This window comes from Nothoprocta perdicaria, unplaced genomic scaffold, assembly GCF_003342845.1.
Source record: "Nothoprocta perdicaria isolate Ctin4 unplaced genomic scaffold, notPer1 scaffold_20, whole genome shotgun sequence".
In the NCBI taxonomy this organism is placed as follows: domain Eukaryota; kingdom Metazoa; phylum Chordata; class Aves; order Tinamiformes; family Tinamidae; genus Nothoprocta; species Nothoprocta perdicaria.
The window spans coordinates 3801750-3828841 of record NW_020455205.1 but is presented as its reverse complement, the minus strand read 5'-3'; the positions used below and the strand labels follow the sequence as shown (position 1 = coordinate 3828841).

The 27092-nt window shown below is 36.4% G+C and overlaps 1 protein-coding gene across 1 annotated transcript in view; it reads right to left on the bottom strand.

The window, feature by feature from the left end:
* Positions 1–5343: 5343 nt before the first annotated feature.
* ZNF326 (zinc finger protein 326) overlaps positions 5344–27092 on the bottom strand; it is a 22043-nt gene continuing 294 nt past the window's right edge. Inside the window, exons 2-13 of the mRNA XM_026038035.1 lie at positions 26849–26923; positions 20893–21013; positions 18459–18864; positions 15517–15715; positions 15028–15062; positions 13086–13173; positions 11316–11430; positions 10185–10332; positions 9799–9898; positions 9330–9460; positions 8558–8653; positions 5344–5897 (exon numbers count right to left, since the gene is read on the bottom strand). Coding sequence (XP_025893820.1) covers positions 5733–5897; positions 8558–8653; positions 9330–9460; positions 9799–9898; positions 10185–10332; positions 11316–11430; positions 13086–13173; positions 15028–15062; positions 15517–15715; positions 18459–18864; positions 20893–21013; positions 26849–26923 — 1679 coding nt within the window. The 3' untranslated portion in view covers positions 5344–5732. The remainder of the gene's footprint in view (positions 5898–8557; positions 8654–9329; positions 9461–9798; positions 9899–10184; positions 10333–11315; positions 11431–13085; positions 13174–15027; positions 15063–15516; positions 15716–18458; positions 18865–20892; positions 21014–26848; positions 26924–27092) is intronic.

Below are 27092 nucleotides of genomic sequence, written 5' to 3'. Positions count from 1 at the left end.
AGGAAGGCCTAAGGAATAAATACAGTGTGACCTTCAGCCCTGCCTGCTCAGTCCTCACTTTTTCTGTGTACTGCCACAAAGGTGATTAGTAGAAGACAGAGTATCTCCACCTTAAGAGAGCCACTAAATTCATTACTAAATAAACCTTCATAACTAAGACAACTACATTTGTCCTTTGCTGAACTCTGTAGTAATCAAAACTGCCCCTAATTGAACCGATGAGCTCTTGCCCTCCAGAGAGGGAACCACAGATCCTGAATACTGACTGCACCTTAAACGTTCCCCAAAAGGATCACTCATTTTACAGGTGAGGAAGCAAGACTAATCACTGTGTTGCTTTCTTGTCTGATAAAACTGGTTGAAGCAGCCACAACTCAAATCCAGTGACTATTTATAGTATCTGTCAAGGAAGATGCCTACTTAATGTCACAGAATTTGGTTAAAGCAAGTCAATAGTTTAAAACAAAAAGAAAAAAAGTCTTTTTTAAAGTGCATAGTGCAGCATTTCACAAGATTATTATGTCTAATAGCACAGTGCTTTACAGCCACTTTAACTTCCAGGTTACAGAGATAAATTCAAAGGATGAACATAGGGCAATGCCATACGGAGCTTTGCACAATATTCTTTAAATTGGTTGGGGTCTTTGAAAATAAAATATAAAAAAAAGACCAAAGATTCATCCACGTTTGGAAAAAAAAAGTCAAAAGCAGCTAACTAAAATACAAATGCTAGTCTAACCAAGATGTTTTGCATCAGCAAAACAATCCATATCGGGTAGGATGACTGTAGAACAGTGATCCTTTGCAGCCTTATAAATCTGTAAGTATAACAGATGCATGCCACCATACTGCAGGTAAACAGCAATATCTAGTTTTCAATATATTTTCTTATTGCTTCCTTCCCAAAGTGCATATTAAACTATTTGCTCATCCAGCCATCCTGCTCCCTCCCCCAAAGTAATTAGCTCCCAGATGGATGTTTGCAGTGCATAATCTGGGTAAAATATTTCATGACAATATAAAGGACATAGAGATCTTGAGGCAAATCTGAATTGAATACACTGCCACATGTGCATTAACCACGCACTCATCTTAGCTATGTTCTGGGGAAGTCACACAGGCTCCGCCACATTTCACCCTTCACCTCAGGATGAAAGAAGGCTGTTATGGGAACTTCTTGCCATGAGAAGAATAAATCCAGCAAGCAGGTTGTTTATATCTTGTTCTCCCATAACATTTGGTATTCTTCAGCCCTGGAGAGACGGGGAGGAAAGAAAAGAAACACCCACCTTTCTGCTTACAGGCAGAAATTTGTTTTAAATCAAGAGGAAACAACACAGGATAGTAGGTAGCCTTGTAGTTTTATTGAGAAGTCTATGTTTTTGCCTCAGATGATTTTAATGCTCCAATCCACCCTCCACCAATTCCTTTTCCTGTGTCATCAGCTTTTAAGTGCTAAAGGATGTGATGACAAAGTTTTAGATTTGTACAATATGACTGAAAGCACTACTGTTTTAGATGTTAGCATCCATTACAGGCATTCTTAACTTATAGAGAAAGGTTTATTCACCAGGTATTTTAAAACAAATCAAACCTGTTTAAAACAATCTAGTTAAGCTGCAGACTTTCATACAGTTAAAATTACTCTTAAATGCAAATAGAGAATAGCATAAACCTAAAATGACAGAATTTAGAAATTAATTTAAAAGCAAATTAAATGGGTGCTGTTACTCACTTTTATATTTTACGAAAATCTTTACTGCTAAAGAACCTCACATTGAATTGTAATCATCTCACAAGAATCCAACGATTTCATTGCATTCTGCAGACCAAAGAATACTGGCACTTACCAAGTCTTTCCTCGCTTTAATTTGCAGCACCTAGGAGTCTCCCAAATTTGATGGCTATGGAAATTCTTTACAATAAGGTTCCTCCCTACAATCCTAAAAGCTGAGTGAAAATTTCATTCAGTTAAAAGAAAAACAGTTGAAGAAAAGTTCTTATTCCTTCATTTTAGTGTGGTCTGAAAAGAGCCAGGAGACATTCCAGCATCTCAAAAGTACTGCTGGACTGACGTTTGCAGAAAAGCTTCGTGGGATTTTATAAAAGATCGCTAGTAGACAACAGCGAGAATACGTAAAGTTTCAGCAAGCTGAAAACTGATTTACCCTTAACTATCTGCAATACAGGAAAAGACAAAACAAGAAAATCTACAGGCTCGTTTAAACATTTCAGCCCCCTTTGCGGCACAAAAAGAATACCAATACTGTACAGGTTTAACACCAATGGTTCTAGTTACACAATGTAATCAGAAAAAAATGTACACAAAAGCTCTGTGCATTTTCCCTGGAATATTCTTAAGATCACATACATACAGGAAGTTGTCTATAAGGCCTTTATAAGGACTGGGATCTATAGAAAGAATATGCTTTCTACTGTATTCTGACTACCTTGCAAGCTCAATCCTGAAACAAGGGACACATTTTTTCACTTGACAGTAAAAAGTTTTAGTTTCTAGTTCCCAAAACAGGTAGTCAGAACATGAGGTGAGCTGTTTTCTTCAGCGTGATGACTATAAACCAACAAACCACACAGCAGAATTCTATGAAGGGTTAAAAATAGCAGATCCCATAGAAGATATTTTAAGCAGGAAGAGAATAGCACTAACATCACTGTGCAAGTCATATCCCTGTAGTTCTTGTGCAAAGTAGATCCTCACCTGCGATATTCATGCAGTTTGGCTACTCAGATCACAGCAGCAGTAGAGCAGCTCGGTTGACTCCAGTTAAGATGCTAAAAGGAGCTTCACAGCTCATGCTCTAGAATAGGATTAGAGAAAGATGTTGCCCATGTTCTGGGACAGCCTTTTTTGTTCCCCAACAGCTGTTTTTAAATATCCTCAGTTACTTAACAAGAGGATGGCAAAATGCCACATGACCAACCTCAAATTTTGGCTCCAGGACAAGACCTATATCTATGAGCTGCCCAAACCACATCTAGCAGTTTTCTAAGAATTAATCACAGCCAAACACTATTAGTAATCACACACCAGCTGGTAAGCCATGAGCTGGAGCATGCATCATTAACAGCTGTACTTTTAAGTTCAGTGAAACCCTCTAGATTTCTCACCCATCTTTCACTCAGTTACCCCAGTCCATATTAACTGAGGGTTGTCACGTTCCTAAATCTTTTGTAGTTTTATGATTAATATCACCTGGGGTAGGCAGCATTTCAAAAAGGTTTTTTAGAAACAGATCCAGGGAAACCACAAACCTTGGCAATCTATAGTTGCAAACAGCCAGGCCGTTGACAGGACACCACATATTCAGTAAATACAAAGGAAACAGGAAAGGTGTCTCAGCAGTGTGCAAATACTCTGTATACTCTGGAAGGCATTTACAACCAGAACTGCCTAATACTGAGTTTATTACTGAGATTCTAAAGCAAACACATGTATCTCCATTCAGATTTGAATAATTAGGCAGGTGCAGTCTGCCTTTAATCATTCCCATACCAGTTATTTCCATACTTTCGCCTGACAAAAACCTTTAATTAATCTGACGATTAAAAGAAACTCAAGGTTCCTTTAAAAACTTATTCTAATCTTATAGCAAATAAATTTTTGTCTGTATTAAATTCAGCAATTGCTTCACTTCACATTTCACAGGTGAAAAGAGTCTGTTAGTATACAAGAAAAAGCAAACGTGTTTTAGATGACCAGTATGGTCAAAAATATACGAAGTTCAAAGATTCTGAGGTCATACTGGATATAATGACTATTAAAGAAAAAAAAAAACACTTAAGAGAACTCAGGTAAAAGGGCTTATATCTTAGGTGCTTAGAGGCAACTTAATTTTCTCTTAAATAGAAAAGGAGCCACTGGCAAAGACAAAAAAATAAACAAGACTTACAGAAACGTGGGCAGCATCTCAGCTCTTAGCTATCTCAAAACAAGTCCTAGCATGTTACTAAACTCCTGCCAGTTTCTAGAACACTGCTACAGCTCCTGTTAAGCTTCTTCCTCTTGTAGGGCAACAAATCTACAAACAGAACACAGAGTTGAGTGATCAGGTTGTAAGACAGAAATGAGATTACATCTAAAAACTAATATAAATACTATCTCAATCCTTTTTTAAGGAGTAGAGGAAAGTCAATGTTCAGACCTCTAAGAAGTATTCTCTTCCATACACATATATATATATATATATATCCATATAGTGTTCAGCTGGCTGCAGGCTTGACGTATCTTTCAGCCAACCCCTGTCAACTTTCTCTTCAAATCTAAACCACTTAACAGATATAACAGCTTGGTCTAGATCATGCTCTTTTTTTTTTTAAACTTGAAAGTAATAGGAAGGCCAGGCAGATAACTAGAGGTCAAGACACCAGACCAAGTTTCCTCTCTCCTTCCTCAGTGATGTATTTTCAACTCTCCCAGCTTCACTAAAAGGCAACAGCAAAACAATTACAACACACATCATCCTCCAGAGGCTGTAGGCAGCTATTGGTCTTTTTGATGGTCTAATATGTAAACCAAGTATTTCCCCACAACACTTTCTTCCCCAGTTCTACAATAGATCATCCAAAAAGTGAATTAAATCCTCTGAGATGAGGAATCTTAATCTCTCTAACCTCTCTCCAGTCTGTTTATACCATCTGTATATAGTTCTGGCTATAAATTAACAAAGGTCCTCCACACAAAAGCTGCAAAAATTACAGATATGATGACATTTTGAAAAGGATTAGCTTTAATGATTGCAAGAGATTGGTGTGAACACGGTTACTTCTAAAAAAAGCGAAAAATGAAGTTCCTTAGCTGCACTTAAAAATACTAAACCAAACCTTCCGATTCTCACTAGTAAAAATCTAGATTAGAAGGGATTTAAAGACAAATGGTGCATTGATGCAATTTCTAATATAGCCAACTGTAAACCACATGTCAACATACTGAACACATCCTTCCCTTAAAAACACAATGAAGGTTAAAGCACAAGTGTGTCTTCGTAGATGGAATGTGAATGCATAACTCAAAAATGACATTCACTGCTAAGATTAAATTGTTTTAAATAAAAACCAGTTTTGAGTAATCATAGTATCTATCAAGACAGATGCTGGAAAGAAAACTTGTAGTTAGTGGGGAAATACTTGTAACACTTTACACACTTTTAAACAGTAACATTTCTTAAGTATTTTATTGCTACAAACTGGTACATCTTATCACAAAAAGCTACAAGGCATATTATAACACATACTCTATTATACAGAGTGCAATGCAGTCCCAAGAACAGCCACACTCACAGCACAATTTTTGAAGTATACTCATTCTGTATTAAGAGGTAAATATTATAAGCTTATGCCATAAGGCACTTAAAATATTTACCCCATATTCTTTTTTTCAAGTGATTAGACCAAAAATTCTTATTATATCCAACTTCCAGTACACACACCAAAAAAATAGGATGCTTAAAAAAATATACAACACGATGTTTCAATAGACTCTAACAGTCAGTTTGCTATAAAAAGCTCAACTAAAATAATCTTAATTTCATTTTAACCAAAATCAGAAACACATAGGAATCATATAAACAAGTTCTCCACAGAATGGAATGCATGCACAAGGTGGGGAATCTTACACAACTCTCATTTGAGACTATTAAAAAGTCTTAGCCACTTTAGAACAGAAATAAAAAGCTGTTTCTCCTCCCCCTAATTTTTGTCTCCATTTTCTGCATTTAGTTATCTTCAGTGTGGTCTAAAGTGAAATCTGTTTGTTCTTCAGTTTCTTCTTCTTCTTCCTCCTCTTCCTCCTCCTCCCCCTCAGCTGGCTCATCAGCCTTGTCTTCTTCCTCTGTCTGTTGCTCCTGAGTCTGATCATTAATTTCAAAAGGATTTTCACCCTGAAACATAAGACAAAAAAAAAAAATTAAAGCTGTTTCAAGCCTAAAATAAGACTTAATGAATGAGAAGGAAACACTGAGAAATATTCCTGAAATAAACACTAAAAGCTTTATATTGCTCTTCTGGCAAGATATCGAAACATATTGAATTTAAAAAACAATTTACAATTGACAACATCTCATTTTTATGCACACACTTACACATACGCCATTTTTCAGTTCTGGAAATCAAGAATAAACTGTTTAAAATAAAAGTGGCATTTAGTAAAATTTAAAACATGTTCCATGCAACCTTTGGTTTAACTCCAACACTTGATATAATTTTTTGGCCCCCGTTAAAAACTAGTCAGATCTAAAACAGAGTTTACCTATTTTGGAATCAACTAGTTTGAAATTCATTCCATTGGTGACTGAGAAAAATATCAAGCAGATTTATCAGAATGTTTTAAGCACGTTAAAACACTCTAGTTGAATAGTTTCTCAAAGCATTTCATAAGATAATTCAGTACAAGATTTATGTCAGTATTCGGTTTCTTTCAGATGTTTAACTATGAATAATCTCTAAAAGCAATAGAGAGTAAAATGAGCTATAGAGAATTTCTCTCCCAAAACCTTTCACATTCCAATGTCTGAAGGAACAAGTCAGACCTCAACATGCGACAGTAATCATCAACTAGAGTGGGGAATGAGTTTAAAGTATAGACCACATATAAACCCCATGAATTTAGTAGTAGCAGAACTGTAAATACATGTTTGGCTTTTTAAAATTAGATCCTCATACATAAGGATCAAGTATTTGAAGAGGCAGTAATATAACAACTTGTTTGGGTCCTGTGAAAGCCCCAAAGGCCCAGGTGAAGCACATGCCATCTTAGACAGGCACTACTGCTGTCAGGTTCCCAGGAGGCACCATGGGGCTATGAACACCAAGCAGTACTTTGCTGAATTAGTAACTGTCTAGTAATGTTAACAACGAGATAGCAGGAGTACTTATTAGCTCAGTTAACCAGTTTGAGGGCCGTGCACTGTGAGTGAGCGCCCATGAGCTGCCTCTCCTCCGCTTTCAGGCAGGCCTCAGCCAGGCGCTTCCACACGCAAGCGCTGCCAAGGGCGGCCGGCAGCAAGTACCATAAAGCTGAGCATCTGTCAGCCAGCCAAGCACCCCCAAGCACATTATTTGTCTTCCTCCAAGCAGTCACTCAGCGTCTCCACAAAGAAATCTAAAGGGCTTGTGCGGGACTTCTCAAAACACAGCAAGAAGGAGAGTCAATCCCAAAATCTGGTTATGCAGCTAAGGAGGACATGACTTTTACTGTACAAATAGGGATTGTTAAAACGTACAAGTTGCTGACTTGCAATTCTGTTCTCCTTCTGTCAAAGGGTTTTGATGCTGACGGCCAGCCTTGCTATTTAGTGCCAACTGACACAAGAGCTCCCAGGCTTTCCCTGCCCTGAAATCCTGGTGCCACGCAGCACCTGATGATGCTTTTGAAACAACCAACTCTCGCCTATCAAATCCAGTCTGTGCATCAACTCAAATCAAGAATTTTTCCAGCAACCAGAACCATCATCACCTCTCCTGCCACACTTGAGGAAATTCATTCTTCTCCAGTTTCCAACGCATGAACAGCTTATTTGAGTCCCCTTTTTCCAGTCACCCACTAGGGGGCTATCCTGGACAACAAATTTGACAAGCAAGTCATAAGCAGTATGGAGAGAGATGACCAGAAATACACGCTAATCTTCGTAGTTGGTCATTTGCCATCTTCTGTAACAACATACAAGAAAGCATCGGAACTCCATTCAGGCACCCAGTCATGGGTACCTTTTGCATGACATGGCTAATTAGCCTTTTTAAAAAGTCACAGATCATTCTTAGAGCAGCTCATATCTTGCCATAGTTACATAACACAACGTTGCCATATTTTAATAGTTTGGGGTTTTGTTTTGACAAAAGAAATACCATACACATAACTGAAGGTAACTACCCAAAAAAGGCCAGGAATGGTACTAGAGAAAAGATCTTTCTCTTTTTTAGCTCAGCCAAATGAAAAAAAATGCATATAAATTTTATATATTATGTAAAATGTTTTTATATATATATTTATTTACATATTTAATTTTACAAAAATATATATACACACACATTCACATGCATTTCTGCTTCTGTAGGCGTCTTTCTCATATGCTATCATACCCCTAAAATCCTACTGAATAAAAGCAATGGAGTAGCCTGTGAGAACAGTGCTTTAGTACAATGACAACTGCTGCCGCCTTCACTTCTAAAAATAAAAGTTTGAGCCCTACAGCTAACTACTATACATAATAATGATACTGCCAATGTTTTCCCTAAAGCTTGATACTGTCCAGGAATAACTGATCAAAAATTGACCGGATAAAAAGAAAACCAAAAGTGAATATGAAGGTAAATCTGAAGCTGGTATTTTTTCCTTCAAAGGTAAACTAATCTATTTTAGATGTTGGCACCAGACTGGCAAGATGTGTTGGGTAATATATTCAGTACTCTCATAGATGTTGGCCATGTACAAGGCAGAATCAAAAGACAAAAAACTCCTGTTAGATTTACTGTCACTATGGAGGAAACAGTGATATTAGAAAAAACACACATAACAATTCCATTTTTATCATTACCACCTTACCTTGACATACAGTTCGTATCGTGCCTTCACTATTGGATTATTCAAAATACTGGTAGCTGTAAGAACACTCTCTCTTTTTATTTGCTCTCTGTAGGCCTAGGAAACAGATTTTATAGTGAATAGCTATTATAAACCTATATCATTTGTTCCACAAATTTGTGTTCATGATGTACTAGCCAATCAGTTTCTCTAAAACAGATTATGAACAAATTCATGCCACACTATGAGACATATTCATTCTTGACATTTAATTTCAAAGCACATAATCAAGTTAACTAAGTTAGACACAGTTTATAGGTTGCTTTAGTTTGACCAAAAGGTGAATCTGTCTCACTTCTATACTGAACTACAAATATGAATGTTTTTCTCACACTGATATTGAAATACATGGTAGTTTTCAAATGATACAGACAATTCCATGTTCATATTCACACAGAAAACTTTTTTCCAGAGTCTAATCTATCCTGTAATTTTTATATATATATATACATATATATATATAAGAAAATATTTTGGACATCTTTCATATTACGACAGCTGGATTTTTTTTCTCCTCATATTACTCTACCAACCGCTCTTCCAAGACAGAAGTGTGTCATTTTACATTGTTACACATATCAATTCCATACTGCTTTTTTTCCCTCAACTGCACTCACTTGTCTTCAAACTAACCATGCAACAAGTGCCATAAGGTTTTTTTACCTACCACCTTTAACACTTTGTAATACAACCAACTGAAAAAAAGAAGTAAGAGTAATACACCACATCTTACCTGTTTTCCTTTTGTATGATCAGGAGATTTTAAGTGCTGCTGAACAGAACTGTGTAATGCAGGAACATAGACACTGCAAGCACTGCAGTGAACAGTCTCAACTTTCATCATATGGTCATCAGCAGTAACCCCTGCCAAAGATGACACACAATTAACACAAAATATGCTTGGGTTACAGGGTGAGTTTGTTTTGTTCTGGGGTTTGGATAGGAAGGGTGAGAGCAGGGAGAGATTGCAGACCTAAGGATCAGCACACTGATCCTTAGTGCAAACACAGCTTCCAATACTTAAGAAAAACATGTAAAGAATTATGGAGATTGATGAGATTGTGGATGAACTTGTTTTCAAGTAGTTTTCACTTTCTAGATTGAGGTGAAGGCAGCATTTAAATACCGTTACTGCACTGTCTTTATGATAGCAGATGCCTTTTCCAGCACTCTAGCGCATCTTCACAAAGCACATTACTTACCTTCCATTATATCTTTTTCAGCAGCTTGAGCATTCTCTGTTTGGTTACTTGTCTGTTGCTTACGCATAGCTGTCTTCTTGAATTTATTCACCATACATTCCTATAAAGAATCAAGAAAAAAATTACAACTTATCTTTGATAGATGATTGTATGCAGATCAAAACCTACAGGTAAATAATGCAAAATCAAAATACATACTGGTTAATTGCTGTTACTTAAGACATTTAATTATATAAAAGCGATTATTTTAAGTAAATTCTGAATTTGCTTCAACTTCCAATAGGATATACTAGGCCAAAAGATTTTCTTTTCCTGATAGGAATACTAGATGGTACGCTAAATTCCACTGTAAAATATATAAATCAAAAAAAAAATTGCTGCCTTACGTGAAGAAACTCCATCACCACTTTGTCAAACTTGGTTTGCTTTTGGATATGATCCAGTGTTTCCTGGTGAGCTGCACTTTCCAGATGTGATTCAATTTCTTTTTCTTCAAATGTTCGAAACTTGCAAAATGAGCAAGTAAATGCCATTCTAGCAAAAGAAATACATTAAATATTACCATTGAAGAAACATTCTTCTCTTTTCCCTCAAAATTAAGACTTGGCAAGCCTAATCAGAAGCACAATAAGAAAAGATTTCTTTAAAGCCACCTACATAAAGTTTTTTCCAGTATTTTAGCATTATGAATGACAACTGTCACATGAAACAAATAAAAAACAACTCAGTCTCAGCCTCAGTATCTGTACAGAATAAGAAATTGCTAAGGTGAAGAGTCAGGCATTTCAAAACCACAGAATGTGCTTTGAGTGTATCCCTCACAGTGCTCTAGTTTGTGCCACTTCTCTAGTGCTCTTCAGAATCAGGACAGTTCATAATTTCCCCACTAGAAGTAATCAAAAGAATAAATAAGCAGCAAGATGTCAATCTAAATTAGTTGCCATACACACCACCACCACATACCCTTGTAGGAAAACACTGGCCTCTCAAAAGCTGTAGAGAAGACATTCGTGCTACAATCATACACTGCACTAACCTAAGATAACAGTCCTGTTCAGTGCTGGCCATTGGTCTGCTTGGCTGTGACAAGACTAGAAAAATTACAGATCTATCTACTTCTTGCCCCAAAATAACTCACCACACCTGTAAAACCACAATAAGGTCAATTATCTAGCAGTTTATTAAAACAGCATGAGCATAGCTTTGCTCAGCCAAAGCACACATTTCCAAGGCAATATTATTCTAAAGCACCTTCTCAGTTGTGCACTGATGCATTTTCAGGGCAGAAGGGCAGAAGAAATTGTATAGTTTCTGATACAGCAAGGATCCATTGAAACATGCCATCTTTGATAAGACACAGGGAGGTTGCTTTGTTTTTGAGGTTGCTGAATTTTTTTTCAGAATCTGTCCATAGAGTGTCTTTCAGAAAAGACACTTAGGCAAAGGTTAAAAAAAAAATAAATAAAATTGTGTGTGGTGACACTCAGCACACACAAGACAACAGTTGCAGCACTAACCTGTAGCCGTCACCATATTTTTCACTGTTTTTCTCCCTTCTGCGCCTTTGCTTTTCTCTTCTGGCCTCAATTCGTCGCTTTTCTTCCTCTTCACTTTTGACTTCTCCTTTACCATCTTAATACACAACAAAAGAATGTTTAACTACTATGCTGTAAAAAAATCCACTATGAAGTAATTTCTTTCCCCCTCTCTGAGAAATATACTTTATATTGTTTCAAAATGCAAAGAAAAAAAAAGTATCAAAACAGGTTCAACAGCGGCTTCTTTAACAACCACGAAAAGTTTTGAAGTTTTTTCTCTCTATTAAAGGCAGCAGACTTATTCAGACACTGCAGATCAGGTACTTAAGACACCTGTTACACACTCACAAAGGTGAGAATGCAGAGGTTAGTAGATGCTTAGCAGAGGCCACTAAGTGGCCAGAAAAGGCACTAGAGGAAGCGAAAGAGAACACTTCCTACTCATCTCTCTCCAGTTTTAGAGCCCTGCTACCGCAATCCTACTTAGAAAGCAGTTTTCTAAAGCCAGCTATTTTTTCTACTGTGACCGTAGTTTCCAATCCAGAAGTTATTGTAAATGTTTTCAGAATAGATACAAGGCAGTGGCTGATTAAGGGAACTTGCACTTGAAATTCTTTTCCCTACCCCAGTTTTACTTGGCTTAATTCCACAAAAAACACCCATAACTTAAAATTTCACTTAGCCTCCAAAATTTTGCTTCCTACCTCCAAGCACAGAATGGGCAATGGGTCCCTAGTTTTACTGCTAAAAAAATCATTTGGCATGAAATTCAGTGGGGCAAAATGGCCTGTACCTCAAAGGAGGCATTTTATTGCCAATTCTTTAACAGACTGGGCGATGGAAGCCTACATACAAATTGTGCCTCTTCAACAAGACTTTCCTTCAGAGCATTTATGCAAATGCAATTTTCACTATTATTTATTAAATTGGTGCTACAGATGGATCCAAACACTTGCAACCTTTCACACAACCTTCCCTCAACAATGCACATCTGCAAGCAATCAACTGGCAATCTATTCTTTACAGTGTACTTGAAGCAAATTAATGATTCACTACGTTTTTCTGAGGTTTCAAATGAAGTCTCAAAGTTCAGCAGCTTCAGTTGGCTTTGTAAGCTGAGTAGCAGCACTAAGGGTATGTAAACCAGTTCAACAGAAGGGCCTTCACCCGAAGGGAAGAGTGTGCCCAGTATTTCAGTAAAAGGAATTCATTATCAAATAAACCATATAAGTCACAGTTAATACACAATTTAACTGGACTTATGTAAACTAATAATTGTTTCAATAAAACTACAAATGAAATACGCCCCCATTCTTGACAGCTCAACTAAATGCACTTTTTAAAAGTGACTCACCTACAGCAAAGTTAATCAGCTGGTAGGATAACTAAAATAATAAGTGTAAGTGAACACTGCAACTAGTGCGACAAGCAACATTTAACTGAAGAATAGGCATAAAGGATAGAAGACCACTTACATCAATTTCACAAAAATCAAAACAAGTCAAAATATACAACACGGAGATGATCAGGATGCAATGATCTGACAAACATGTCAAGTAGAACAAGTGACAGTGCTAGTTATAGACAACCTTCCTTCTCATGTCCTAAGTTTATAAATTCTTCATAAATGATACCATACAATACAATTACTATCAGAGGTCATACATACAGGCTTACTAAACCTATTGTCTCAAAACTCACACAACAGAGTATCCACAAAGTTTGACCTGACAATGCGAACTGCCTTACCTCCAAAAGTCTGATACCCAAGATCATAAGCATCTCTTGTAAAGTCTTCATATATAACAACAGCACCACTTGTGTCCACTTCAATTTCCTAAAAAAGTCAAATACATGTTTTGTATGAAAATACAATACTGCTCTAAATCTAGCAAGAGACAGTACAAATTACTCTATTTCAAAACATTGTTACTTATTTTATTAAATATGACAATGGAGGAAAGTTAATTAGTTAAGACTCCCTGTATAAAACATTCCAAATTATGCAGTTGCTGTCCAATGTCTCCAAATCTTTGCAATTTAACTTCATCAGCAAAAATCTAATTGGCTTCTACATGAGCAATTTGTCTTTTAGTTCTGACTTCTAAATGCTTATTTGTGAATCTATTAACACCTCCACCCAGGAAATAACATTTTAGCCTCTCAACATGGAACCAAGATTTGTATGCTTAGCTCAACAGCTACATTTTTGCACACTGGTTGCAACACTGTTTGCAATTGATCTTTCTGTAGGTGGGAACTAATCTTTGTATCACACCAGAAAACCTCTGCCAACGCCATTTCTTTCATTTACTCTCTCCCCGCTGCCTCCCTTCTCAGCTGCTCTCCCTCACTGCTTCTTCATAGTCTGCCTCTCATTCTGCACTTAATTTCTCAACCCACACAACTAATGGATCGATGAAATCAAGCTGACTGCCTGTGACAACATAAGAAGTGCTCAGATAACTGTTCTACGACAAAAATAGCTGGTAGGTCTGCACTTCTGAGATTAAAATAATTAAAATAAATGTAATATTGTTTTATAGTATTTCAAAGCAATAAGAAAAGAATATCTTTTAACTAGAAAAAAAGAGCTTCACAAAATTTAATCAAGACAAATTTACATACATTCTTCAACTGCATACTGAACAGCCAAATTAAGTTCTAGACATCAGAAAGATGAATAAAACAAGCTGGTCTCCTTCACAGTAATGAAGTACTAGGGTTTGCTCTTCACATACGGAAAAAAACCTTCATTGCTGCTCTAGTTCTAACAAGGGCTACATGGGGGCCAAAACAAAAAGAAAGCAGAAAATAAAATTGAGCTATACTATTTATTTAAGCCATACTAAATGAAGGAAACCTGTTATCTTCAGAATTCAGACCAATTCCTCAAATAGAAACTATTTTAGGATATAATCCAAACTCTCAAAAAAAAATTAGAACTCTTGACTTTGATCAAAGTTAGTGCAACTTTCAAACTGCAAATTACAAATTACGTAGATTTTTTTTATATATAAAGCATGTAAGCTCATATAAACAGTATATAAGCACTAAAGCAGCAATGAAAAAAAACTGTCTTCCCCAAAGACGGTTCTTAGTTGAGTCAGATCAACATAAATAAACCAGTAAAGAACAAGTGAAAAGGTTTGTTGTTTTATTCTGATCCTCATAGTTGTTTGGCTAGTGTCATGCAGCTGGCTCAAACTGTGACAAACTAGTAGGCAAGATAGATACAGTTTCTACTATCAGAACAGTAAATTCAACAGTGGCTCACAGTTTAGTCTAAGATGGTAAGGCTATAGCACAGAAAACAACTTGCAAACAGTTATATCTTAGAGCAATCAGCAATTCAAATACAGAACCTCAAAAAATATAGTGATTGGTTGGAGTTTGGGTGTTTGTGGGTGATTTTTTTCTTTCTTTTTTATTCTTAAACAGCTACTTCATAATCAGTAGCTGTTATACTGCACAGCGCAAATACGCAAGCGGAGTAAGAAACATGGTCAAAGTCCAAAGTTTGGTCTCATCAGTAAGACCACTCCTTCACTTCCTATCAGTATTTCAGACTGCCAAAGTAACAGTTTTAGTCAAAAACTAATATTTATCAATTCATCAGAGAATTCATCAGCTTAATATCTTATCATATGAACTTGTTCTGAAACAGTCAAAGGTACACTGAAATCCTTACCTCAATAGTAGACTCCGGGAAAGATGACTTCATGTCTAAAAGCATAAAAAAAGAGAAGAAGTTTAAATACAAAATTGCTACTATCAGTGTCAGTTAATCTCAAAGCCAAAGGTTTTCAAAGTCAAAACATAAGAGAAAAAGGGTTGGCTTAACACACAGCTGAGACATTCTATGTGTACTATCTATCAGATTAATAATAAAATAATTAGACAAACTTAGCAATAGGCTTTAAATAGTATTTTATGAACAATCACTGATTTTTAGGTTAATTTCACAAAACAATAAAGTCAAAGCTGAAAAGGAATTACCATTTTGAGATGCACATTCATAATTATGTTACAACCATACACGATTTTGCTACTTACTTTTGGGTAAGGTTTTAGCTTTCAACTGCCTGACACTGCTTACGGCATCTTTCAATACAATCAGTTAAATAATTTTAGTTAAAAATTATTTAACTAAATAGCCCTAATGGCACAATTTACTTACTAGCTGTTTTTTTCTGAGTCAGCTTCAAGATGGGTTTTGTGAGTTTGGGTTTCTTCATAAATGTCCCACCGGGTTTGTTATAGGGCTGGGGCATCATTTTTCTCTTTATTCCTCTTGCAGCAATTGCTGCAGGACTGGGTTTGTTGTGATAGTCAACAACAATTCCAGGTCTGTGCATTCCTCCAAAGTCTCCCATATGCTGGAAATTTGTGAAATTAAGAAAAAAATATTAGTATATGAAAGCAACAGAAGTAAAGCAATTACATTTTAGTACACGTTATTTAAATATTTCATAGTAAAATGGTAAGCTGAACAAAATCTGCATTCTGAAGCAAAACAGGAAATTTGTGCTTCCATTTTTATGCTGTTTTATGTAATGGCTTTGTCGAGTCGAATGAACATATACACACAAACTGTGTTTCTGCTTATTCAGAACCATTGTCCAGACGATGAACATGCCCAAAGTTCACACCTCACCCTAACATCTTGGCTCCTCTCTTCAGATTCTTTACAAAAATGATATTTTTTCCTCTTCGGAGGAACAGTGCTGACCAACCAAGTTCTCTATACTTAGGGTAGCAGCAGCCATTCAAATAAACTAAAAAAATCCCACCAAACACAAGTGATTTTACAATTGAATAAAGAAGGTTGTCCAGTGTGGAACAGTAATCAGAAGAAGCTTCTTCTCTTTTAGTTAACCCTAAAAAAGTAGGATATACAGTGAATTCAATAAATTCAGAATTTAAAAATCAACAATTAATCAGGGAGAGAGGAGTGATACAAAAAAAAAAAAAACACATCAGTAACAGAGATGAAAAAAAGGCTGAAATCTTAATCCTTTCTTTCTATTATTTCTGAAATGCTGTACAGACATTTATGGACATCTATTTATGCAGGTTGCCCTTCTAGAGGCATGCATGGAATGAGGAATCTGAAGAGGGAGAAGTTAAGCTGCCATGACTTTCAAAAGCACTCACTCATTTCTTCATATTGACTTACAGGATTATTAAAAGAAAGAAAAGAGCCCATTGACTGGATGGGTGAATTGGATAAGCAGAAATATTTGTACTGCCATGAAAACAGAATTAGTGTTACATTATTAAAAGTACACGAAAACAACTTAAGCATATTATATGAAATGTAAAATCATCTTATTAAAAAGTTTTAAATAATACTGGACTAGAACGTACTAACAGGCACATTTTTGTATTAGAAGATCATGCACAAGATCTCCATGTTAATTCATCTGGTTGAAGTACGGAACTACCTAGCATGTGCTTTTATGCTGTATATAAACATGACACGAAGTATACACACTTCAGTGTTAAGTGTTTCAAGTACTTTTTCTTTAAATAGTCACTATTTCCATCATCTATCTATTAAAGGTGCAATGCATTTTAAATATGGTAATTAGCTTAGCTTACGTTGTCCTTTATTACATGAAAAGACTAAAAAGCTTATTTGCAAAAGGAAAAGGGGATATGCAGGTGTACTTCTGCACTGGGCTCTCAGAGCTAGGTTCTGAGAGGAAGGCATCCTGACCCTCCCATTCTAATCCATCCTAAGCACCTAACACTTCCAGCTGGATGAGCAGAGAAATATAGATCAGAATTTATTTCTAATACCGTGCTACATGCTAGCTAGCAGCCATGTGCAAATCTGGGCTAAACTTGAATATGGAAACTACATTATCCAAGAATGCTGCAAAGTAAACCTTATGAAACAAAATGACCAGACAATTAGGCACTTAAGAATACCCAAAAAAAGTAATCTTCATCTAACTTCAAGCCACAAAGAAGTTATATAGATTACTGTTAAATAACTCCTTCCCAAATAAATATGGCACGCTTGAGAATTATAGAAGATGCGCTATATCTAGAGGCACAGGTAAAAAAAGTGTTCACTAAACTCTGCATGCTTAAAAAATTAACAGCTGGGATTATTTAACCAAGGTGAAGGGTCACCATCAACTTAAAGTTAGTGCTTTTTTTTTTTTTTTTTTTTTTGGTCAGGATTTCCTTATTCTCTTCTGATGCCTTCCCCCATTCCCCAGTTCATTTTACATAAGGCATTACTTCTGCAAATTACGTGATTCCCTGTTTTTGTGCACAGCTATTCTTTTTCTTTCCTGTATATATAGTTTTTAAGTCTCATACTGGAGAGGGAACCATTGAAAAGGAATTAGAACATGTTTGCAAAACAAAATGATCAAAAATAACGTGACTACACACACTCCTTGAAAATAATCTCAGTTCTGTAAAAGGACCCGATTTCAAGTTGATGATGCCCCTTTAATCATGCTTTAAATCAGAGTAACTGCAACTGCCAGCCACCTACCTTTGCCATTTCCTTCCCAACACCCTTCCATACACAAGTCAATAAAAATTAAGTTTAAAAGGAGACTTGATGTTTGATAAAGCATGTGTTTAACACATTAAAGATTCAGCTAGAAGTTTTACCTGCTCACATGTAGAAAGACAAAAGAAAAACTACTCTGACATTCACAACCTATGTTTTATTTTTACTTATACATTGCACCTTTAACCTACTCAAAACTTCAAAAGGGTTGGAATTAAACTTTTTACAGCATTCAAATTTCCCCACCAGCAACAAAGTTGCTAGTGTTTACAAGGAGAAATGCAAGTCCTTTTAATCCCTTTTAGACCAAACCTAATAACTTTTATCTTCACCTTTCAAACAAAAGGAGAGATTTAACAAACCTTATCAACTAGTCTTCTGTTACTCATGACTTACAGCAAAAACAGGACAGGGTACTACTTGAAGACAGCTTCAAGGGGATAAACAACATTGTCAACCATGGTAGTTTGCTTGGACAAAGGAAAACACACTGTATTGAACAGTGTATTTATTTTAAAGCAGTGGTCTTGAAAGGGTTTAAAAGAGTGTCTAGTGAAAAGAATCTGAAAAGATTCTGTACTTACTCCTCGGCCTCGGCCTCTGCCTGATGATGGTCCTCCAAAAGCATCATAGTTTCTGCTTCCAAATCCACTTTCAGGATAAGCAGGCGTTCCTCTCCCCCGAGAGCCTACAGGTGCAGGCTTCATATGGGGTGAAGAAAAACTGCTGTAGGAAGAGTAACTCTCTCTTCCTCTGTCCTCCATAAACCCAGGCCTCAATTTTGAACGGGAGTAAGGTGCTTCCCAGCTAGACCCGCCCTGGTTTCTACCTCCGAAAGAGTCAAGGCTATTCCGGTAGGAGTTGTCAAATCGACCACCATAACTACCTCCGAAGCGGCTTTGTTCGGGTTCATTATAACCATAGCCAGATCTGTACAGATCTCGCCCACCCAGAGAAGACCCGGAGTCGTAAGACTCATAAGGTCCAAACCTGGAAGAGTTGCACAGTGAGGAGAAAAAAAAGTAAGCTTACTAGTGTTATACATTTCAAAAGACAAGTTATCAGTTGACATTTATCAACTAAAAATCAATGTATTACTATACTGGTCTGTACAGTTCTTTTACTTTTTATCTTGATTAGGGCTGGGCAAGTCACACTATGGTCAGATAGAAAACTATCTGAGCCATTTTTGCTACAAACAATTCTAAAGTTCAGTATGTCTGAACTTTGTTTACTTAATTTTTTTTTTGGAACATTTACTAAATATTAGAGCCCAGCCCTAGTCTCAGGAAAATAAGTCACCTGCAGACATTCACAGGCTAGTCAAACTGTCCTTTCTTCAAAATCACGTCCTCATACTTTCACATTTAAACAGCAGTTAAAAGGCGGCTTAAACATCTCAATTCGAATTTTAATGGAAAACATAAATGCTCTACCATTCATATTTATACTTTCTGAGAATTTTTCTCCCTGTAAATCTGTCTCTCAATCAGACAGAATGTTCCCAAATCTGCAAGGCATCTTTCACTTACAGACCATTAAGTCCAGCAGCTCAGAATTTTGAAAATCTAACCCAATTAGTGCACAGTGCATAAGAGAACAGTCTATCAAATTTCAGAGGAGGGTAACAAGGAACTGATTTATTTAGTTAGTTATTAAGAGTATGCTCTGTGTTGGGGGGTCAGACTAGATATCAATGCAATTGCTTGGAAGGGAAACACATTTAGTGTCCCTAAAGGGTTAAAATAGGCTGAGTCAGCAGGAGCTGGGAAAGACAACTCCTTGACTGGTAAAACACAACCCTGAGCATACCTGTATCTATAGTAATCAGAAAGCCTTCATTTTAAGAGATTACTTTCAGAAGACCCAAAACTACACAGAAAAATGACACTATCTGCAGAAAGAGTCCATGCACAACATTAACGTAACATGGCAAGAAACATTTCAGTGTTCGAGAAGACATTCAACCTCAATCATATGCAGATTACTATATGGTAGGTACAGCTCATTCCTGAAACTCTGCACAGACTTTTAAAGTCAATCTTACTGCTCATCATTGAGCAAATTAAACTTAGCTAGATGTTAACAGAACCGTGCAGCAAAACACAACATATTCTCCAACCTTCCAACTTAGCACTGCCCTAGTCCAGTGGCACTACAGTGGCTACAGTAATAATCATACAGCAGTCTGGCTATAGCCAGACAGCAATTCAAGGGCGCAAACAAGAAAACCAACATATTAGCTAAGTTTTCTTCACATTTTATTTCCTCTAATATAGAATCACTACTCTGAAAAGCATGCTACTTTGACTATCATGTTAAGGCCTAAATCAAATCAGTTATTCCCTAATGCGTTTTTTGTTTTTGTTTAGTTGGTTTTTTAACTGAAAAACACCAGGAATAATATCCTAGCAGTAAATACACAGCTGTAAGACTTTAAGACCACTGCATAAAAAAAAATTTAAACCCATCCTTCTGACAAAGTAGCCCAAAACACGCACACAATTTTGAGTGTAATCAGTACCTGCCAATGAAATAATCTGGACATGACTTTCAGATTCGATACCCAGGATCATCTGAGCATTGCACATTCAAATCAACCAACACATGCCCTAAATGTTCCTTGAAAACGGAATGTTGATAGATTCAGTCTAAGACACTAAACCAGTCAGGTCTAGTCTGCTATACCAGGAACAATAGGTCAGGCCAATCAGCTACAAATTGCTAACCATTACCAAACAAGAAAACTTTTTCCATTTTCATTCAAAGACATACAGTTTCACTGTCAAACATTTCTACAAAAAATGCAGATTATTACAACAATCTTGCTCTTACAGTTTAATATTTGCCAGTCTTATTGCACAGGAAGACTCAGAACAAAAATATTCATACAAAATCATAACAACATGCCTCAGGAACACTTAAGTTAGAAAACAGAACATTTTAAACTTAAAAAAAAAAACTTTTAAACTTAATTAGATTTCATCAATTCTTGGGACAACTGAAGGATTATTTTACCTGTTACCACCACCTCCTCCGCCTCCACCTCCATGACTCTCCATCCCATAGGATTGGTTAAGGTAAGAGTCCATGGATCGTGGGCCACCATAGCCTCCATGTCCATAATCACGGTCCATGTCTAAAAAAGATCAGAAAAATGTTTATAAAGAAAGAAATAAGTAATCTAGCTTAAATTCTTAACTTAAAATTTACGCTTTGCCACAAAATTTAGAAACAAGACAATTCTCAGCTGTCAACCAATTTTGTCTTTGCATTTAGGGAAGCAGTGCATCTTTGTCATCAGCTGAGCACTTCTTAGTTGAAACCAAGGTTACAGTTCTTCCCAGTAGTGGAAGTATTACGTCAATGATTAGAATTCAGAATCAACTTAAATGAAGAGGACTAATGGAAAAGTCTTACACAGAATATGTCAGAGGTTAGCAGAGAATGATGACCACTTGTGCCCCTTTAGTAACTCACATGGCTCACAGACATCCTTTCTGCACTCAAAGCCACAAGAAATCTTAACACATTGATAAAGACACTGGTTCAACATTATAACCTATGTCGTATCACAACACATACACTCTACATAGGTTCCAATCAAGCAGAAGTATTTTTCCACTGTAACATCAACAAATACCAACACAAATCAACACTGGGTTGTACCTAATTGTACTAGAAAAGTGGAATTTTAGAGATGAATTGATAAAATTAAGATGTATTTGTATCCTGCAATGAGGTCTGGAGAAAGAACCAAGCTTTTCCTCAATATTTGAAATTTTATGTTAAAGTTTTAGTTAAATAAGCTCTCTCACTACTTCAAAGCACTGACGTGATAGAACAGATTTTATTAAATATGATCCATAGCCTTCCTGAAATACACACAATTCATGCTCCACTGCATCCTAGTGACCAAAATTGTTCTCCCACTATTAACTTTTGGGCAATGCAAAGCCTGGCAGGCCGAGTCTCAGATAACTAGAATGGAAAAACAGAATGAATATTCCAAGGATAAATAACTAACCAAATAATTGACCACTATTTAAAACAGTTTAGAATTCTCCAACTTGAACCACTGACTTTCTCAGGAGTTAATAGGAAAACAATCTCCTTTGAAGTCATAAGAAATTTTCCGACATAAAAAAATAGTAATTCTGTGTGTACATTATACACATGAAAATAATTGTAGTACGTGAAACTAAGGATATACACCATTTCCTGTTTGCAAGTGCCTACTGAGAGCAGCCAGAGAGACAGAAATTTATATTCTTATGTCTGTTAACAACTGCAAAAATTGTCTGCCCAATAATTCACCCTAGCCTCCTCACCCATATTACCTATAGACACTGTGATGGCACAGAAGTAATTGGATTAGCAGTTGAACAGGTGAATCATACCACGAAAATCACCATCACTGCAAGTTCACTCTGCTAGAGCAGAGTAAGTAGCAGTTAGTGTTCTTTAAATGGTATTAAGTTTGCTGCTTAAAAAGCCACACAAACAAAAAAGCCCTTTCACATTTATAAGCCAAAGAACTCTTCCAAAAATGTTCAGAAGGGTATTTTTGATGTAAGTTTCATTCTAAGAATTTAAATCTAAAAGCAAACACTAGAAGTTCCCACTCCCAGTATAACTGGTATCCACTCCTGTTCAATACACTCCTTACACATCCAAGGTTTGTTAGGCAACATCTGCAGTGTTGCAGTAGAGCTACCTCAGCCCCTAAATCCTCGAGTCACTGCCTCTAAGAAAGCTCCTCCTGTTCCATAAAAGCAAACAACTTATTCCTCTCAAAGCTCACCGTGCTACATTTACCTATACTGTAATACCCTTCTGTTAGAAAGGGTTCAAGAGAGAAGACAAGAAGAGGAGGGGACATAAGTTAAAAAGTGAAGGGAGATGATCACTCACACACTCACATAGTGTTCTAACACAAGAACCAGGAGGCAGCAAATGAAACTAGGAAGTACCAAAGTAAAAAGTGCTTCAGATGCTTTTTCACAAGAGACATTTAAGCCATGGACCCTTGCTGTGACAAGTTGTCTCTTGGGAATTGGTGTAGTCCACTGATGAGAAACTCAAAGAATGATGAACACGAGTATAACCTTTAGCTCAAAAGGTCCCCAGGATGCAAATCAATGAAGGCACATAAACATATCTAACTCTCCCCAAGTTTCCTCTACTTTGTTTTTTTCTCCCACATTCCCAAATGAAGAGGGGAACATACAGGATACTGGAGAGGTGAGAAAAACTGCTTTTATCTCACCTAATACAGGTGATCTTTTCTCTTGAATTTAACTTTCTTCTACTTATTAGAGCAGGACAGAGTATAAGAGACAGCAGTAGAAATACAGAACAGTTTATTCAGCCCACAACCTGCTCCCTGTCCCTTATCAGGTTAGCTCTGCCAACAGCAACTGGTGGAGATGTAGAGGTTACTTCCCAGCATAAACTAGCCCCATTGAATACGAAATATCCTCCATACTAAAAGAGTATGTACTTAAAAAGCTGTAAAAAGAGCCAGAAATTACACCAAGGCCTCAAACTGAAAGCAATATAATAGTTTGGACACATCAGTTTCATTTAAATTTACATAAAAAAGAGCTTTAAAAAGATTTTTCATCCTTTCTAACACTGATCAGTTCTATAAGATATTAGATATTTTAGTCCTCAAAGTATCAATAGCATCAAAAAATAAAATTAAAGGTTTATAAGTTTTTCAACCTTCTATCCAAGATATTTATCTAATTCTACCAGAAACAATTAGAAAAGATATTCTTTCAAACTATTACCTGACTTGTAAGTGAAATGTTCAACTTCTAAGTCTTTCAAAGAGGACAACATTAATCCTCCTTCATGTAAACAAAATGTATAAATAGCAGTAAAAGGTCTGTCACCTTTCACATTATTAGATAAATGAATCACTTGTGTCAACACAGATTCCACTGATTTTGAACCTCTTCTTCGGAAAACATGCACTTTACAAGACAAACACACAGAGACATATTCTAATCCGATGCTGCAGCTGGATTATTTCTTACGCAGACCAACACACCTATAACTTTCAGACTATTTAAGCAAGAGTTGCTCAAACCTCTTTCCTACAATCAAGTAAGAACAGTTCTTGCTACATGTGGGAAGGGTTAAGATTAGAAATGGCAGACAGGAAAAGGATATACGTGTACAATGACCAGTGCTCACACAAGATGACAAGCAGAAGTTTGATTACACTAGTAATAAACTCAGAAAGACTTGCTGTTAAAATCGGTAACAGCAGAGGTATGATTTTAAATGAATAAACTATTTACCACTCTTCACTAATAAATATTGAAATTAAATATAAAAAACTAAGGTAGAAGAAGGGAACAGTGGTTCATATTTGCTCCTAAGGTCTTTGACTCCTAAGGTCTCTGAATTTCTGGAAATCATCAGTAAGAAACAAAAGTTTGCTGGAGGAATAAACCAGTTTTAGGTATCTATACTGTCCTGCACAAATTAGGAGTAGATGACATTTGTTCAAGAGTTGTCCAATTAAAACACAGAAATGAAACAGCAAAATAAATAGAATTGCCAATCCATAGGGACTGTTGGGGAAGAGGTAAAAACGGTTATGAGCCATGGAAAAAAAATATACTATTTCTAAAAGCTAAAAGAATGAGTGTCCAATAGACAAGTTTATTAACACTTCAATTTGTATTAACTGAATATGTATCTTTTCAGCTTAAAGTTGAAAAAGCCATATTTAGTGGAGAGGATCATTTATAATGGCTGCAAAATGACACCTCATTATGCAGCAATTAAAAAAAAAGTTCTTTAAATAGAAAATTGAGAAATTAAATGTGTAGCAGATAAAATCATCTTCCCTTTATACAGAGTAGCCTCAGAATAACAGACGTGTTCAAAGAAAAACTCAAGAACAAAGAACACTGAAAATACATTCACAGTACAAAGAAATAAAATCACTTCCAATAACATTCTTTATGTGGAATACACTGAAAAAGTAGGAGCATGAGGAAAGCAAGACGTATCTGGCAGTAATGAACAACTAAATAAAAACCTCAGTAAATTAAAGAAAAACTTTAAACAATAAAAAAACAGAAGTATAGCCTTGAAGCCAGCTAAGTTTCTCCATTATATTTTTATTTATATTCAACAATGATTATAGAAACTTTAAGGATTCACTGCAGTAAGCATCTTTTTTCTCTAGGCATCCTACACTTGCCATAATGCCCACACCTACCTCAAGGCCACAGCTTTGTTATTAGATGTGGAAGACTTAGTCCTTTGTTCAGTCCTTGGCAATACAAGGTTGCAATACAAAAACATAGATGAATTTTTAGGAATTTCAGCAAAAGCCGCTTCAACTCCAGACTAAAAGTACAATAGTCACAGTAATCAAAACACTGACATGAGTATATTGTCACAGAAATTATTCTTCAGGCTGTGTCATCATTGTCTCAATCCAAGTCATCAGCTATTCAATAAAAAGCACACTTCAAAATGGCCAAGAGAAAATTCTATGGGAAGAACCTCACAGAGAACTCAAAAGAAAACACTCAACATTCATCCTCCTCCATTGCCATCTACTGGACACCTACAAAATAACATTTCGCCTGCTATATAGAATCAGGCTAAGAATCAGGAAGCTTCATTCATTCCCACTAACATACACACAATGCACAAACATTAAAGTCAAACGCTTCAAACTGCGCACATCAGACAGACTTGTTTAATAACCATGAAAAATTAGAAGTATAGTTATCAACAGGAAGAGAGGCTTAGAGAAGCATAGGATAAAAGAATTTAATTATGTAATATACGTTACGCCAGTCACTCTCCGTAGAATGAGCTTGGATTCACTGTACTCCTGCTATCAGTGGCTTTCAAAAAGCAGATTTTGGTTAATGGCTATAGTGAATATTCCAATAAGATACTTAAACAGTCACTTAAGAATCTTCTTTACTGAAGATCTGGGTATGTTTAATTAGGAATCAATACAGGAGATTATAAAACAGGGATGGTTCTTATTTATTTATGCACTCAGCTATGAAGTAAGAAGATATTTAAAGCATTATTACTGGTAAAACACCTATAGAATCAAGTTTAAAAAAATATCATACTGCAATCAGATGCATCTGTAATTCAACATGTTACTTCCATATAACGGCCAACAAGCATGTATCCTAGTTACCCCTTATTAAAAACATCTTTAAATAAAGTTCACAGTTTATATGCTGAAAGAGTATTTTATAGCACTATATTAGCACTCCTTTATACTACTAAATTAGCATCCTTTTAGTACTTGCCTGCATATCTGCAATGCATAAAGATATCAAATCATTTCCTGACTCTTACTAAATTTAATGTTATTCATCATACAAAAATTAGTTATCTTAAAAGCATGTATTCCTTACTAGTTGTGTCTGTGTGGTACTTGTGACAGTATTAAAACAAGACCTAGCTTTTGCTCTATTGTACATATCTTATACATCCTTTCCCAAACTCGTCTTTAAAGTAAGATAAATTAAAATAAAAACACAGCACAGTCCAGGTTCTGGTTTTCCCAAGCCTGTATAAAAAGGGAAAACATCAAACCTTATTTCTACAATGTTGTTTTTGAAGTAACAAGAAAAAATACAGCACTCCATATGAAAGCAAGAATACTGATGTATATGCAATGTATAGACATAAGAAGGTCTATATAATTCCCCATCCCCACTCCTCGAGCATTGTATAATTCCACTTTCTTTGGAATGAACAGGGGTTCATGTTGACATGCCCAAGCTGAAAATCAAGTCTCACTCCCATCATTCCCAACCAGTTACAGCTCCTCCAGAAAACATGTGCAGTCAAACCATGTTACGTAGTTTTAACAACCCCTTTTTTTTTAAATGTATTTATTCGCCAATATTGACTGTCCAGCCCCAACGCTTTTTTTTTTTTACAGGTTAGATGTATTTATAGCTCATACCTGAGACTGACCCACTGGGCATGTTCACACCACAATGCATGGGGGTATCTGGGAATCTCCAATCTCTGTCTTCAGCTGGAGAGGATGGGTCAGTGAGAATGACTTAGTGCTGAGCAAGAGCCGGAGGGAGAGCGCGGGAGCCGCGGCCAGGGGCGGCTCTCTCTCCCGCCGGATCTCCACTCTCCTGCCTCCCTCGCCGCACGGAGCTCGCGCCGAGCTCCCCCCGGCTCCGGCTCCGGCTCCG